Below are 18,026 nucleotides of genomic sequence, written 5' to 3'. Positions count from 1 at the left end.
TGACCAAATGCTCATCAGGTAGATCACACACAGATGACACCAGAGGCCCCTTCCAACTCCCAATTCAGTGTGCCGAATAGAGCAAATTCACACTCTGAGAAGACTGAGTCAAATACTTGTATTTAAGAAGACTTGCATTCGAATTCTGCCTCTTGAAGCTTCCTAGCTACTTGAGAAGTTCCTTGGGCAACTTTAAGACTGACCTACTAAATTATCCATTAAATTTTAGTCACAGAGAGGCCCTGATGTGGACCTTTTCTTTTCCTCACAGTCCAGTTCAAGCTTTCTTGGCTCCTCTGAGTAGAGCAGCTCTCTCTGTGTGAGCAATTCTGATGCAACTTTTTCTACTATTTTCAGTTCAGGGAATCACTGATGCGCTAAATAGAGATTTAGAGTTAAGGAGAAAGTGTCTTTCTCTTATCTTCAATAGCACACTCCAAAAGTCATACTTAAGCAAAAATATATGAAAAGGCATTAAGTTATGCTGACATTTATGGAAAATTGGGAGGAAAAGGTAAAACAGTCATGTCACAGAATTACTAACCTTCAAGAGCTGGACGGGACCGTGGAGGCTAGAACAACAATCATTTTTACATTCCTAATAAATGTGCATCTCTACTTTGGTTCAAGACTTCTGATCAGGAAGACTCCATCAGCTCCTGAGGCAGCCAACACATTTGGTAGGAACCTCTCGGGATTCAATTCAATGAGCATTATTCAGTTTCTATACCATGTGGGCACTGGTGATAAAAAACAGTCCCTGCCCTCAAACTTACATCCTAATGAGGGGGAGATGCAACATCAAACACATAATTCAACACAATATATTTTGAGAGGAGATGGATCTTAATTATTCAAGGGATCTTCCAGAATTTAAGTACAGAAACACTGGTCACCAGTAGGCTGGCCACTTGGTGATGAATTCACTGGTCACGGCAACCAACTAAACAAAGAAAAATACAAAAAGGCCTTAGTCCTACCAGGCACCTTTTTGTTTCTGCATTGACGGTTGCAGTGGAAGAAAGGGACCAGGGAATAAAAGGACTAAGAATCATATAGACTGTAGACACTCTAATAAATACTAACTTAGCCCATTAGTGCTCGGTATTGTATATGAGTTCTTTGTCCAACGATCAGTTGAAGAAATAGAATTGTATCACTCTTAAAAGTTGATTGAATGCAAGAATGGCTCACAGGTTCTCCTTGAATAGGTAAATACAGGAGCTGGTGGAGTTGACTTTATCATGCAGCCAGAAGCAATAAGAAACATTTAATGGACCATTATGTTATCCCATTACTATAATGTTCATGGCAAATATTTGAAAAAAGATCACAGAGGAAAAATTGTAACTTACATGCTAACATCTGTTGCAGACAATGAAGAGGAAAAGAAATTCTATTAAGAACCTGATAAAACCTGCTTCCAATTAAATCAATATATACTTTGATATTCAGTTACTTCAATGCACAAGTAGGCCTAAGGTAAGATCTGTGAAAATTGTATGTTGAAAATAAGACTCAGGAGTAAGATATGACATTAGCCAGAGACTCGCAGACTTTCTTCAAGAAAAGAATGGGGAAGTGAGGACCAAACTGGGAGTCTCAAACAAATGCACTGATTTTATTTTAACAAACAAGAGTCATTTTCAAGCAACCTGTGCTTACTCAGGACTACGGACTTCTGTTAAAGAAAAGTTCCAAATGAATCCAAAGCTCAGAGAATACAAACGAAATAAAAGCTATGGGGTGTTACTAAAACAAATGCAATATGTGCTGTATTTAAATGAGCTGTCAATGCTCTCAAAATGAGAAATTAATAGAGGAAAGGACATTTGCAGCCATTTTAATAATTCTGTATAGAATATTTAACCGATGTAAAATGTAAATCAAATTCCACTGGGAGAAGAAACTCCAAGGAGCCTATAAAAACTGCTTCAGCCCACAAAATCTCCATTTACCTCATGCTATGTGGAATATAAGATGGCGGTCAAAGGCAACACCAGTTTAGAATTTAAACTTGTTTGAAACTTTTGCTGAAAGGCTACGAGCAGCAGTACAGGCACCTCACAAAACAGAGAAAGAGCACAAAGCACAGCTCTGAGTAACGTATGATAAGAGACCCAGCTATGCACAGTCATCTCTATGAAGTTCAAAATGCTTAATAATACACGCTCATGTTTTGGAGGCGATCAAGGTTAAGTGACTTTCCCAGGGTCACACAGCTAGTAAGTATCTGAGGTCATTTTTGAACTTCAGTCCTCCTGACTGGAGAGCTGGTGCTCTACCCACTGTGCCACCTAGCCGCCCCCAAACACACTAATTTTTAACATTTTATACCCTACATTTAAATATGGAAGTGGGAAAACAGCAATAACCATCCTTAAGTATAACAAAGGTTTATAAACACCTACTCTATTATAATGGCAAGATTAGTAAAGCTTGTCTCCTAGAGTTCTCACTGAAAAAAAGGGAAGCTCACTTCTAATAACATAAGGCTTATCTAATTTGGAACTATACCCCAAAAGTTCATAAAAGCTATGTATATCCAGTTATACTGAACTTAAAATGAACTTAAAATTCAGAGTGAGAGAGAGAGAGAGAGAGAGAGAGAGAGAGAGAAATACCTTGGGACATGACCAATGTGGAAAATTTGTTTTGGTGATCTATCCATGTACGTATTTTCAAGACTTGGTTTTTCTTTTTTTTTTTTCCCCCCCTTTAAATCTATTCAATGGGGGGGGGAGGTTTAGTGGGCAGGATGGAGTATAAAGGTAAAAATAAAAGAAATTGTTGAAATGAATTATGAGTAGCAGCGTTACCAAAGATAACACATTTTGAGAATGCACCCCAAAACAAGCCCAACCAACACATTAAATATTATGGTTATTTTCATAAATCATAAAGATTTCTATATATAATTTCATGTTTAAGATTATTTTTTATGTCAATAAAATTATAAACAAACTCTTAAAAAATTTGAGGCTTGTCTAATTGAGTTACTCACAGCACAATTTGATGAATTTTTGTATTTAGACAATCTGAGATGATTTCCCAGCTGTATTAGTAAGCTGTAATTTATGGCATTAAATTTTGACATAGTTTGAAAATTCTTTAAGACATGGCATAAAAAAATTCTCTTATTCAGTTTTCAGAAGATCACTTTGATTCAAGCACAGCTGATCCTAATTGAAAATCTCCAACCTCACCAAAGGATTCAGATTAATTTTATTAGGAACTTATAAAGGAATGCTTGAGCCAGCTAGATGGCTCAATGGATAGAGCCTGGGCCTGGAGTCAGGAAGACCAGAGTTCAAATCCAGCCTCAGACACTGACTAGCTGTGTCACCCCGCGAAAGTCACTTAACCTCTGTTTGCCTTAATCCGTTGAAGAAGAGTCAGGAAGAGTAGGACAAGACTGAACAACCAAAAACCACCACCACCAAGGGTCTCTATGGGGGGTCGTGGAGAGCCGGACACAACTGAACAAGGCCTATGTGTGCCAGCACACTCAGTCGCCCTACTTCTGGGCACCCTTCAGAAGGGGGATAACATCTCAGTCTGGCATTCTACCCAATGTATCTTTAGCACCCATCTCTCAACAAGCTCCAGGAACCCTAAATCCAAGTCACTTGTTCTGAAGGCAGTGCTGCTGCTGCTGCTGCTGAGTCTTCCACAACAGACAAAGCTCATTTCACGTCCGTCTGTCCCAGACAGAACGCCTCTTGACCCATTACTTCTCAGTCACAAGTGATAGTAAAAAAACAAAAGGTAAAAATGGAAACAGGAGAATGATCCGTTCTATACAAAAAGGTAATTGGGGGGCAGAGGTCCAGAAATAAAAGGCCATCCACAGGAGGCCTAAGTATTTTTTAAAACACTGGGTTGGGTTATTTGCTTATTTTTGTAACTTTGCAAAAGAAACCCCTCTAGCATCGAAGTCCCATTTGAGGATCTGATTTACGTTTTTGACAGAAATGAAGTTTAACCTCTAGACAAACTGATTTTCTCCTGCTTAATTCAAAGTACTGAGAAACAAACAAGAGAGGTTTACAGAAATTCAAATCAACTTTCCTTCTCATCAACCCTTACATTTCCTCTCCAGGGCATGGCTGTGTCAGTTGGCACACATCTCCTGGAGAATGGCACAGTGCTTCGGATGGCTGGTTGGCTCCCACTCCTGTAGGACAGAGGTCACAGGAGGAGCCGTCGCTCTGTAACGTCCTAGAAGAGACTTTTGCCCTTTTGCCCTCACCATCAATCACAAGGAGGCCTTAATGGTTATCCTGGAGCAAGCCAAACGGCAACCACAGGCTGTCCAGCAGACCTGAAGGGAGGGTAGCACGCTTAGCATTGCGCTTGGCACATACTATTAACTGACTGATAAGGGCTGAGTGCCCCAGAGACAGCCCAGCCAGAGCAATGGGAGAGGGGTTCAAGAGTATGTGTACCCAGCCCTGGAGGGACACTGACAAAGCAGATGCAGACACAGGCACACACACCCCAGGGAGGGGGAAGATCTGTGGGAGTTTCTGAACCCAATCTTCTAAAGGGGTGTTAAAATTTTCTCCTCAGGGGTTCAAGAATCAGACAAAGGAGAGTTCTTGGGCAGTACCTTCACTTAGAACCTAGCCTTCTCACAAGACTGTTCATATGGGCAGCGCCCACCTTGGCAGGCACTGCTGTAAGAACCCCAAGATTGCCCTTCTATATGAGGGCAAGGTTGTCAGGGCAAAGTAACTACACTGTAGAAAGAAGAGGGTTTCCTATGGGCTCCCCGGCGCGGAACGACTAGTAACGGTCTAAAGATGTGATGGGGGATCAAAGGCTACGGACTTTGTAGCTCTCCCATTTATCTGGACGATTGTGTTTGGTCTGATTAGCAAGGGGGCTGCCTCCTCAGCTAGTGTGCTTCCCACCAGGGCTGATACCTCTCTCGCAAACCCAAGTTCGTTTGCTTTCTAAGAGGTAAGTCTAAACCGTGGGGTGCTACCAGGTGTGGAGGATGTGAAGACCCAGGGGAGAGTAGAACTCGATGGAAGGGAAGACATGCGTTGCTGATTTCTTGTGCGGGAGGAGGGGAGAAGGTCCTGGGAGATCTTTTTGTGTTTTGCTAGATATCTTACGGCCTGTTCTGAGTCCTTTCATGTGTGTGTGTGTTTTGGGTTTTTTTTTTTTTGGTGGGGTAGAATAATAAATAGACATATGTATACACACATATATACATATACATACACACTGTTGCCTTGAATGCTTATGTTTGGAGGCCATTTTTGTCCATCTGTGGAGACACAGATGATCTACACTCAAAGATTTTACCACATTTAACTTGGGGAGGGGGGAGGCCAAAGAGAGTTATGATTTTCTTGGTATAGCAAAGATTTGTCCATGCAAATTCAGAGGCTTGAGTCAATGGAGACAGGAACAATTTTTTTTTTAAATACCCAGTAGAATTAAAATTCTAAACAGGATTCTGAATCCTATTTAGAATTAAATATCTAAATGTTGCATTTCAAGTGTGTTAAAAAGAAATCATAAAATTCCACGGTTATAGTACCATGTATGTGACTACAGTGCCAGCCTCATCACAGCTGGTTCTCACTCACTCCATCTGATCTAGAAATAGTTTTCTGTCATCCAAAGTAGCTCCAAATCTGTCCTGCTCAGATGAAGGCCAGCTTTAGCTCAGGTCCAAATGTGATAAACACCTCTAGAGTTGACAGCATGTTGGCAAGGGCTTATTTTCACAAGGTGAAGGGGAAAAACCCTAAGGACCCACTGAAATAGCTTTTCTGAGTATAAGGTGACCCTTAAAACTCCAGGACTCCATTCTTCCAAAGCCTCACCTCACCCCCAAAGGTTTACCTTTACAATCATATAGTCTTTCATTAGTAAACAGGCTATTATTTCACAAGGGGACGAAAATAAAATAGAGCAATGGCTGCTAAGTGAGGACTTACCATGGCCCCAGTGTATCTTTCTCACACACAACTATTCCTCTGACCAAACCTTCCCTGATCACGGTCACCCCTGGAAAAAAAAAACTTGCTTGCCCCTCGACTTTCTCAGATCACTTTCTCCTTTGAACTTTTTTCTGCCCTGTTTTTTGTAGGATCTTGCCTTCCCTAAGGCGAGGTGTGTTCAACCATCTCATCCTTGCCTCACCAGCCTCTAATACATGTATTTCACATACAGTCACAAGCCCACTTAAAACACTTGTGGAACTGAATAGCAGTCACTGATAATGCAGTTTTCTGCTACTTCAAAAAATTCCCATCACTTGTGACCGACTGATGTGGGAGGACAGATCCCCACATAACAGGGAGTTCCCAACATTCCTCCCCCCTCAGAGAACCCCTCTGAAATCTCCAGGCTGGTCCTCGCCTGCTGGCTCTCAGGGTGGACAGAGGGAACTTTGACAAGGGCTCCTTCCTACCTGGACAACATTATTGGTTCAGTGACTTTGCTTCTCTGCCCGGACAAAACATTAACAAAACAAAGACCAACATGATGCTACTATAGTGTACGGAAACAACGACAGGCCTTGGAAGTAAAGAAGGAGAGAAACAAAGGCTTCCAGACTACACTAGCTGAAAGCAGCCTTACGCTTGCACATCAGCAACGCTTTCTGCTGGACATTCGAAGTGCCAAGGCCTCACTGTAACAGGCAGAAAGCAACTTGTGACTGATGGGACAGTGGTCAGGCCAAGACCAAAATTCATACCAAGCTGGAAAATATGAATTATAAAAAGGGGTCGCGTACAATTAAAACAATTCTAACCTGATCAAGTGGCGTAGCAGAGAGAGCACCGTGCCCAGAGTCAGCAAGGCTGATCTTTCAAAGCCGGTCTCAAACACTTCCTAGCTATGTGACTCTGGCCAAGTCACTTAACCCTGTTTGCCTCAGTTTCCTCATCTGTCTAATGAGCTGGAGAAGGAAACGGAAAACCATTCTAGTATCTTTGCCAAGAAAACCCCAAATGGGGTCGCAGAGTCAGACAGGACTGAAATGACTGAACAACAACAAAAACAGGAAGTGGATGACACCAATGACAAAATTTTATACAGTAGTTTAATCAATAATATAAATTAACAATACAAATCAACAATCAGACTAAAAGGGCCTAAAAATCCCATAGTCAGCAAACTGTCGACAAGTAGAGAAGCAGGTAGATACGTCAAAGGGAACACCACTACTCTGGAGTACACATTTGCAAACATCTAAGAAGGATGGCAGAAGAGTACACATCTAGTATGGCCTCACAAGGTCATAGCTGGATTTACGTAGCTATGTGAGATCCCTCAGATGAGGAAACTGAGGCTTGAAAGCTGAACTGATTTGCTTAAGGTCCCGGAGCAGTGAGTAGCAGGGCCACACTGCAAAACCCAGATCCAGCCTTCTTCTAAAGAGCAAAAAATGATGAAAGGAACAAACAGCAGAAAGAATGGATAGTAAAAACCCTACCAAGGACAAAATGGTGAGGATGTGTGTCTGCAGAAAGGCAGCCGAGGGCTACCCCAAGAGGAAAGGCGACCTATGGGCCCGTGCAGAAAGTCACCACCCAAAGGTGGAATGGGCTGATCACCAAGGTCAGCTCCAGGGTTCCCACAGAATCCAGGAAGTCCTCGAAGCCATACTGGGCAGACTTATGGGAGGATGGGGGTAGGGGCTGCCCGGGATAAGGAGGTACGGATAGACTGCAGTTTATGGGATGAGTAAGTCCAGCAGCGGTGGGGGATATGCAGGATTGGGGGCTGCCATGTTCAACGACTATTTTTACCTCTGAGGGACTAAGAATCCAAACCATATTTAAGACCAAAGAATTTACATTTTTAAAAAATCAGTTCCTTAAATTATTCTGAAACTTAGATAATTGAATAGTGGTTGTAAATAAATGAAATGAGTGACGCATCTTCTGAATGGCTGACACCGAGACAGGACCTGTCGTATTCATGGGTCCCAAAATGGCGGACCAAGATACATGAGACTATTTTGGGAGCACTGGGATTCAAGGAGAGACCCCTTATAAAACTGTGAATGTGGCCCAGAAGTTAAATTCATGCCCTTAGCATGACCCATGCTAATGTAATTTACTGGAAAACTTTTATTGTTGGAGTAGGTATCCCTAAGATTCTTTTCCGATCAGTACTGGGTTACTAACTAGGCAGACTTTCATCAACTGCAGTGTCTCTACACCAAACTTTGAAGGTGCCAAACCACGTCAACCACCCTCTCCAACAAACTTTCGGGGGGCGCTCTGTTTTCTCTAGGATTCAATATAAACCCTCATTTAAAACCCTTCACGCTACCTTTCTGGTCTTGTTCTACGTTACATCCCTCATCCTCCCTTCTTTACTCTTCATCCGTGTCCCATCATTTCCTGGCTTTGCCCACAGTCCTGGATGCCTGGAATGCGCCCCACCCCAACCTAGTCTCCTTTAGGATTCAGTTGATGCTGTACAGACTATAAAGCATTAAGAGAGAAAAAGAAAAAAACACTGCATATAAAGAAACAGTAGCGAGGTGTGTGGCCTACAAACTCTTCTAGGGCTTTGAGTCTGTCAGGACGATTTCCCTGAATGCTTATCAAACACTCTACTTCCATGCCGCAAACAGAAGGTGTCTCCTGTGACCACTGCTCAGGTGAGCCCCTCCTAGGGCTCCACAGATCACAAACATCTGGGCACTCGAATGTGGCCAGCTCACCCCACAGTGGCATCCCTGGCCTTTGATGCCCTTTCCAAGTGCCCTCGCGCTCCTGGGGAGTTTCTGGGGTCAGATCCCATGTGAAAACCAAGTGCCCAGAGCTTGTATTTTATGAGCTTCCTAAGTTCTCCTAAATGATCCCTTCACTCTTTCAGAGCTTAACTTTCTTGTCTGACTCAAATAAAGCCTTAACATCTCACAATCAAGGTTTTCCAGATTCAACAGTGTCCAGCCTCCTCCAGAAATACCCACCCCAGTGATGCAAAGGCCCAACACCACATGCCATACCTCACACAGAGGCTCCTTACATAGTCATCTCCCAAACGGCTCTTCAATTTCTATTCAGTTGATCTACAGCAGATAATCATTCCTGGAGTGACAGTCCAGAGGCAGCCAGGAAGCAGAGCAGATAGCATAGCGGACTTGGAAGTCAGGAAGACCAGAGTTCAAATCCCACCTCAGACACTTACTAGTTGTGTGATCCTGGGCAAATTACTTCACCTCTACCTACCTCAGTTTCCTCATTTGTAAAATAAAGATAATAATAAGCACCTTCCTTCCAGGGTTGTTGTGAAATCCAAGGAGATAATATGTGTTTTCCACCAAGTGCTTGCTCTGTAAATGTTAGCTATAATTATCATTATTTTAAAGTGTGCATTTAACGGTAAGAACATTAAAGCAGATGAAACAAAATGACTGACGATCTCACCAAGGCTCTTCTCATCCCCACAGAAGTGCCTCAGACCCTGAGAGGAAGAGTTCAAATCAAGACAAAGGAACGAGGGCTCCAGGAAGAGCCTGGGCCCGGTCCATGCAGCCGCTTCCCTTGTCTACTGACACTCCCTCCAAGTGCTGCTGGTTCAGTATCTTTTTTTTTAAAGAATGTTTTCATTTTTCTCAGTTAGATGTAAAGACAGTTTTTAACATTCTTTTCTATAATTCTGAGTTCCACATTCTCTCCCTCTCTTTTCTCCCTCCCCTCTCATTGAGAAGGCAAGCATTGTGATACAGATCACATGTGTGCAGTCATGGAAAACATATTTCTCTTAGCCATGTTGCAAAAGAGAATACAGACCAAAAAATAAAGCCCCAGAAAAATAAAGTTTAAGAAGTGCGCCTCCATCTGCATTCAGACTCCCTCAGTTCTTTCTCTGGAAGTGGACAGAATTTTTCATCATGAGTCTTGTGGAACTGTCTTGCTGATAACAACTAAGTTATTCACAGCTGGTCACCGCACAATGTTCTCCTGGTTCTGCTCACTTCACTTGGCATCAGTTCATGTAAGTCTTCCCACTCATCGTTTCTTATAACATCGTTTCCATAACAATCATACACCACAACTTGTACTTTTCCTTTGATTTCTTTGGGATACAGACCTAGCAGTGATATTACTGGGGCAAAGGGTATGCACAGTTTTAGAGCCCTTTGGACATACTTCCAAATTGCTCTCCAGAATGGTTGCATCAGTTCACAACTCCACCAAAAGTGCATTAGTGTTACAATTTTCCCACAACCCCTCCAACATTTATCATTTCCCTGTTTTGTTATGTTAACCAATCTTATAGATGCAAGGTGGTACCTCAAAGTTGTTTTAATTTGCATTTCTCTAATTAATAGTGAAAGTATTTTTTCATATAATTATAGATATCTCAGGAGCAGCTAAGTGGCACAGTAGATAGAGCACTGAGCCTAGCATCAGAAGAACCTGAGCTCAAATCTGGCCTTACTCAGACACTGAGTAGCTGTGTGACTCTTGAGCAAGTCACTTCATCCTGTTTGCCTTAGTTTCCTCATGTGTAAAATGAGCTGGAGGAAAAAATGGCAAACTACTTCAGTATCTTTGCCAAGAAAACCCCAAATGAGGTCATGAAGAGTCTTTGTCCTTTGACCATTGGTAAATGCTTGCACTCTCATAGATTTGACTCAGGTTTTCGATATACTTGAGAAATGAGGCCTTTCTCAGAGACACTGGCCACGAAAAGTTTCCCCCCAGTCTCCTGCTTCCTTCTAATCTTGGCTGTATTGGTTTTGTTTGTGCAAACTTTTTTAATTTAATGGAATCAGAATTATCCATTTTACATCCTGTAATGCTCTCTATCTCGTCTGGTCCAAAATCCTTCCCTTATTCATAGATCGGAGGTAAAGTAATCGATGCTCCCCCAATGTGCTTACAATATCACCCTTTATTTCTAACTCTTGTGGCCATTTTGACCTTGTCCTGTTACACCGTGTGAAATGTTGGTCTACACCTAGTTTATGCCAAACTGCTTTCCAGTTTTCCCAGCAATTTCTGTCAAATGGTGAATTCTTTTCCCAAAAGCTTGGATCTTTGCATTTATCAAACACTGGATTATTATGGCTATTTACTACTGCGCATTATGTACCTAACCCATTCCACTAACCCACTACTCTATTTCTTAGAGTACACACAAACACACTGTTTTGATGATGGCCACTTTGTAATACAGTTTGAGATCTGTTACTGCTAGGTCACCTTTATTCACATTTTTTTTTTCGTTTATTCCCTTGATATTCCTGATCTTTTGTATTTCCAGATGAATTTTGTTATTTTTTCTAGCTCTATAAAATATATTTTTTGGTAGTTTGATTGATATGGCACTGAATAAATAAATTAATTTAGGCAGAATATAATTTTAATTATATTAGGCTCAGGCTATGAATGAAAAATTAATATTTCTCCAATTGTTTAAATCTGACAATGTGTGAAAACTGTTTTGTAATTGAGTTCATTTCTGACCCAGTGAGTAAGGCACAGTAATTCTCCGTCAAGACCCAGAAAAAGAAAAATGGAGGCAGTCTGAAAGGAAAGCTGATGGTAGGAGGGGAATAAAAAAGCCAGACAACCTTGCCTGGAAAGAAGAATGGAGATGAGCCGATGTAACAGTAAAGGCCGTAGCCAATGGATGCAGACCACTGAGAATCAGGTTTATTTCATTCTTCACTAAATCCATTCCTTATTCCTTTCAACTTAAAGGGTAAATTTTTTAAAACAGAAAAGCCACATAATTTGAGATTATTTTCAGTTCAACTTTAGGACAGAAAAAAAATCACTCATTTTTACCTGCTTTCCGGCCAAATATGTAAATGGCACGAGGGCTGTCTGCTTATTTTGCACACACAGCAGACACCCAATCTGTGTGCACTTGAGCACGTGCACGCGCACATACACCACCCTAACCCAGATTGCTTGCTGGAAAACAACAAAATTGGGCATAAAAAGTCTGACTTCAGGATCTGTCTGAAGCATTCAGGAAGATACTCACTGGGGCCCTGGAGGGAGTTCAACGAGTGACTCCCCAGAACAGCTGCTGGGAGAAAGAGACTCTTATGATGCTTCTCTTATTGCAAACATTAATCCCATTTCATGGAAGCCAAGCCACTCTTGGTGGTGGTGGGTGGGCTATTTTTAGTTTTTGGAAATTAATCTAATCTAAGATCTTTCCTCACATGGGAAGTGATAAAAGGTGACTTGCACTATTAGGACCACTTATTTTCCCCCTAAAAATTCACCACTCAACTTCGACACTACTCATTTGTTTCTCATGCCATTCAAAAAGGGCGATTCCTGTGGCTACAGCATCATCACAACCATGCCTCCCTCAGTGCGGCATGTGAGGCCCCAATTGTTTCGTGCTACATGTAAGCATGGAGGGCTGAGGGAGGGAAGAAGGCTGAAAACAATGAATACACTTCTCTTCTTGCCCAAAATGGCTCCCTGACAAATGGCCATTGTGAACCACCCACCCATAGGATGGCTGGTCTCAGCAGAGGACCCTGAGTTCTCCCCGTCAGACTTCTCACGGTACCTCAGAAATGCCTGGGAAAACGATGCTAACCGTTCTCTAAGGAGCACCTGAAGGGCCTTTTCCAAATGAGTCGGGCCATGCCATCGACTACCCAATTTTTAAGAATCTTTTTAAAGTCAGTATATGCAGTATCTGGAAATGGACCTCATTTCCCCAGGTTGTTCTGAAAGAGTTTGGAACTAAAACTACTATAGGAGGGGTGGGAGGGAATAAAACTACTGTGTGCCCAAACATTGTGCTAAGTAAGGGCTTCACAAATATCTCATTTTGTTTACATATACCCACAAGCCAGACATCAAAATAGGTCAAATACATGTGCATAACATATAGAATCGATAAGTTTATATTTCAGATAGAAAAAAGTTCATTGTTCAGTCATTTTAGTCATGTCTGACTCTTTGTGACCTCAGCGGGGTTTTCTTGGCCAAGATAGTGGAGAAGTTTGCCATTTGCACCTCCGTCTCATTTTCCAGATGAGGAAACTAAGGCAAACAGGGTGAAGTGACTTGCCCAGGGTCATGCAGCTATCTGAACTCAGGAAGATGAGTCTTACTCCAGGCCCAGCACTCTATCCACTGTGCCTACCTAGCTGTCCTACTAGAAACAAATGGTTTTTTCTAAAAGAGAAATTATTTTATATATAATATGGATTTCCCAGACCTACTCAAGCTACCTTCATCACACAGCATGAGGAATGTGACAGAACATTTCCTCACAAGTGATGCATATACTCCGAACACTACAACTTTACGTACACGTATGGATGGATGGATGTACATCCAGACAGATGCCTGAGAACTCGAGAGACAGCAGCAAGCAGCTGATTAAGGTCTCCGTTAATTTATCTAATAAGATGATTTTGTTTTCATGTTCTCTACTCTTATGATGCAGCATCCGTGAGTCTTATCCATCAATCCCCCTCCCGTGTCAGAATCAGTGCCAGCCTTCCTCACAGAGGAATCTCCATCTCAATTCAAACAGCTACTAAAAGGTCAAAGCAGAACCCCGGAACATTGGTGTCTCCCCAACCTGCTACAGACTGTCATTGGTGGTTGCAAACACAGGCTTCCATGAGACTTGCCAAGTTCCTGTTCCCGAGTCTTTCATCTCTACCAGGTGAACCCCAGTCAGAGGGAGCATCAGGTCGCCTCTGCAGCCTGGCCTCTGCACTGCTCAGCGGGCTCACGGCTCTTGTTCCTGGGGTACCTCGTTTCTGCCCGTCCTAAAGTCTCTCGTACGTGTGGCAGCAATCCCATCTAGTGCCTTCAAAAGCATACGGTCCTTTACAAAATCTTTTTCCTTTGAGGCAGATACTAAAAGTACATTAAGTTGATTAATATTTCTTCTAAAAAATACCTTCTTCAAAAGGTCAGCCAGCCTGTTTCTCTCTCTCTACCCATGGACGGAACAAGTGATTTGCCTTCATAAAAGGAAGTAACTGCACACCATTAAGAACCAGCATTTTAGTGTTCGTTTTAGTCAAAATCCTCTCATACCTGCTAATGAATTTCAACAATGTCTAAAATTCTAAGACAAATTTGTATTAAGTCCTCTTTTCAACTGACTTTTGATACGTGAAGAAAGAGGTATCCATTAAGAAAAAAGTGCACCCTAAATATAAAATCAAATTAGGCCTGAGACAGAAAAACCTTTTAAAATGTTCATTCAATGAGAAAGCAATCACTGATGAAGTATTAGCCGTCAGATAACTTCATTATTGGGCTTTACAAAAGTGGTACTCAGAAGTCAGAAAATAAAAATAAAGTGACCTAGTCTGCATTATTAAAAACTGGCAGTATAATCGAATCCACACAGTTACTGCTCTGTCTTATGGGGAGCTTCCCTGGTAGCAATTTACCTGCGGTTTTTGCCTGCCTAAAATTTCCAGCTTCCTCCTTGGAGGTTTTTGGAAAGCACAGAGAATGGAGGACTACTTCTGTCTGGTACAGCAGAGGGACGACTGATTACCTTTTATGGAACCTTGGCTGGACTAACTGGTCACCAAGGCTCCTTCTGATTCTCAAATTCTGGGGTGCTATCATGTCTGATTAGTTCTAACTCCGAAAAAGCAATTTATCCAAGTGTCAAACGCAAGGTAATCTTTCACTTACTTGGGAAGTTTTTTTTTTTTCTACCACCACTTATAATTTCTTTCCAGGTCTCTTTCATGCTATTAAAAACACCCAAACAATTTACTATGTCGCTGTTGACAACAGAGGAAGAAGCACCAAACACATCTTGGCAAACAGGGTTAATTAAATGACCAGCTCTGGCTAATAGATTATACTGGGGTATCCATTCATCTTAGCCTATCAAAGGCCCATTTGCAGAGCCTGCCTAGCTCCCCTCAGACATTCAGTCACTTTTCAGACCTTCCCCACAGTCCTAACACAGCCAGTCAGTTGGGAGATAAGAGCTGAATACTCCCTTTTCAACAGCAGGGAGAATACTACGTTATGTAATTGGCAGGCATGTGAATGAACTGCCTTCCCACTCTCCACATAGGACTCTTTTCACAGAATCATGGAATTTCAAAATTGGAGGGCACCTGAATTTGTGCCGATTCACACACTCTATATTTAAGGGAGATCAAATAGTAGCCTACAAGGTTACTCCCAATATAGAGAAGCACAAAGTATGTACTCGGCGTAATTATCACTAAACGTGGCTTGAGCACAATAATTGTGGCGATCTCCTGAAATTCCTTTGTATGGTTTTAAATGTTACCTCTGATGTTAATGGCTGTGCACACGAGAGAAAAGATGAACACCCCGGAACCCTTGAGGAATGCGGCTCGTTAACTGGTTCATGAAGGTCCCGTGCAGCCCACCCTTGGCAGCCAGGCCCGAGTTCTAACGCCGCTTCAGCCGGCTCACTGAGAGTGGGCACTGCTCCCCAAGACCAGCTCTATGCGCGGCGCTCCCCGGCCCGGACGTGATCAAGAGCTCCTGAGCTCACCTTCCCTAATGACCCAGGTAGTCGCTTCGGTGCCCGAAGGCCCTTAAAAACAAGCTATCTCGGGCGGCGGCCAGGCCCAGAGCTCTCCGCGCGCCCTATCCCGGGACCCTGTGGCCCGTCCTGATCGCAGCTCAAAGATGAACCTGTCGGTCCGGAGATCCCCTGGACGCTCCTGGAGAGGATTCCAACGCCAGGGCGCGCCTGCGGGCGGTGGTCCCAGGGGCTGTGATCTGAGGGCAGGCTGGGGAAGGGGCTGCCCTCCGAGTGACCCCTGGGCGGGGAGGTCACCCCCACTGGGGGAGGGGCAGGGCACACAGGCCCGGGTCAGCGGGGCTCTCCGAGGGGGCCCCTCAGTCGGCCGGCTGCCCGCGGCGGCGGGGCTCCCTCTGTCTCCTTCACCGTCCTGGAGCTTCGTGGGTGCAGCGCGAGACTCCCGGAGGGCGGTTACTAAGTCCTTGGGGACAAGCACTCGCCCGCCGGCCCGAGGGCCTAACCGCGGCCCTGAGCGGAGGCCCGGGGTGCGGATTCAGCGGGGCCGAGGGGCGGCGGGGACATTAAGGAATGGCTTCGGCCTCCGGGCGCTGGCAGGCCCTCGGAGGGGGCGGGGCTCCGGGAGCTTCGAATTCAAATCTAGCCTTAGACCCTCCCCCCCGGGGAAACTGAGGCTGGCCACACTTTGGCTCCTCCCCAACTGTGGAGCAAACACTCGGCGCTTAATAAGCGCTCCACTAACTAGCCCCGGTAGGGGAGAGGGTCCGGGGCTTAGAGAAGGAGAATTTCCTGAAGCCCCCGTCCCGTCCCCAGGGGCCAGGCGGGGTCACTCGGGGCGGATCAGGGCGACAAGACCCCCCCACCCCCCGGACCAAGTCCCTCCTGTGACGGGGTAAACCGAGGCACGCCCCTCCTCCACTCACGAGAAGAAGGGGTCTTCCTCAAAGCTGCTCCGCGAAGAGCCGAACATCGTGGCGTGGCTCCTGGGCGCGGGGGGGACTCACGCAGACTAGAACCTCGCTGGACCCCGGCAGCTGACCCGCAGCTCGCCCTCCGGTCTGGCCCTAACTGAGTCGCTCGGCCTCCCCCCGGCCAGGGCACCGCCGGGGCAGGGGCGGGGCCGCGCGCACGCGACACAGGCTGCGGCTCCCGATTGGCTGCCGCGGAGCGAGCCCCGCCCCCGACGCCATGGCAACGCGGGCAACACAAACCGCGGCGGGGCGGGGCCGGAGGCGGCCCCCGGCGGAGCGCCGCGTGCTGAATGCTCCAGGGGGCCTCGCGGGTTCCTCCTTCGTCCGTTGGGCTAGATAATAATAATAACAAGGGCTCATGTTCTTACCCCGCTTACTGTGTGTGGGGCGCTGTGCGAAGCGCTTCACGGTGATGACCTCATTTGGTCCCCACAATGCTCTATTATCCTCATTTTACAGAGGAGGAAACTGAGGCAGGCAGACGAAAGTGACCAGCCCAGGGCCACATAGGCGGGGGTTGAACCCAAGGCTCCCTGGCTTCTACGCCAAGCTCTGTCCTAGATAACCTCGGCTAAGGAGCCCACGGAGGGTCAGGGAGAAGTCCCTTGGTCGAGGTCACCTCACTGGTCAGTGATGGAGCTCGCACTCGGACCCCAGAGTTTTCTGACTCCCCATGAAGCCCCCCGGGCTCTTCAGTAATCGCTGCCTGGCATCAGAGGGCGAGTCTGGGTCCGGGGTCAAGGCAGTGGCGGAGTTGGCCATGACTGCCTTAGCACGTGGGCATGATAGATGCCTGGGGGCACAGGGGGACAAGCAGCTCTTCATTTGGGTCTGGGGGCTGCCAGGGCCAGAGGGGAGACTGTCTGTCTTGGGGGGGGGATCCATGGAGTGAAGGAAGGGGCTACTCAGAGATGGAGCCTGAATGCTGGCCCCCAACAATGGGCACCTCCTGTCTGCCCCGGCTGCAGGAGGGGGCTGCAGGCATGGGCCCTGGGCATCTGCCAGGGACAAGGCCTGATTTGGAGGTGCTCACCGGGGTATTTTTAGAGCCTGAAATCCAAGCCCTTAAACCCCGTCCCCCTCCTCGGCCATGTGCCCTCCCAGCCGGCCTCTTCCTCCTGAGACTGGCTCAGTTTAGCTCTGGTCCCCAAGGTAGAGCCAGGTTTCACTGTCCCAGTTTAAGAGAGCCTTGGGACAAAACAATCCTTCCCTTCTCTGCCCAGGTCCTAGCAAGGAAACTCTGAGGACACGTCCACATTTAATTAACTGCTGGAGTCATGGTGTAAACAAGGCTGCCCCCACTAAAGATTTTTTTACAGAAAATGAATATTTCCTCATCAAACATCATTGAGGACAAGATGGTACTTTTTTAAAAAAAAAAGCCTTAAAATGAGAGGCTTTATTGAGACAATGTCCCCAATCAGTAATAATTGGCAACATTTGCACAAAGTTTGTGTTGAAGGGGATGAGTATTAAGTGCCAGGCACTGTGCTAGGCACTTTTTACAAATATTACCTCCCTGAAAGACAGGTGCTGTCATTATTCCTATTTTATAGCTGAGGAAACAGAGGCTGA

At 45.0% G+C, this 18,026-nt stretch overlaps 1 protein-coding gene across 7 annotated transcripts in view; it reads right to left on the bottom strand.

The window, feature by feature from the left end:
* The window catches only part of MLF1 (myeloid leukemia factor 1), a 49,954-nt gene extending 33,356 nt beyond the window's left edge, over positions 1-16,598 (bottom strand). For 2 of the 7 annotated variants that reach the window (XM_020988873.2, XM_078147197.1), the window contains exon 1: positions 16,404-16,596. In XM_020988873.2, the coding sequence (XP_020844532.1) occupies positions 16,404-16,450 (47 nt within the window). In that variant the 5' untranslated portion in view covers positions 16,451-16,596. Of the gene's footprint in view, positions 1-15,258; positions 15,278-16,403 lie in introns of those variants that run through there. The other 5 variants (XM_020988877.2, XM_020988876.2, XM_078147198.1 and 2 more) reach the window with 5 other exon arrangements.
* Between the last annotated feature and the right edge of the window lie 1,428 nt (positions 16,599-18,026).

This window comes from Phascolarctos cinereus, unplaced genomic scaffold, assembly GCF_003287225.1.
Source record: "Phascolarctos cinereus isolate Bilbo 61053 unplaced genomic scaffold, phaCin_HiC Scaffold_7;HRSCAF=346, whole genome shotgun sequence".
In the NCBI taxonomy this organism is placed as follows: Eukaryota; Metazoa; Chordata; class Mammalia; order Diprotodontia; family Phascolarctidae; genus Phascolarctos; species Phascolarctos cinereus.
Note: the sequence above shows the minus strand (reverse complement) of the source record. Positions and strands in the feature narration are given on the sequence as shown.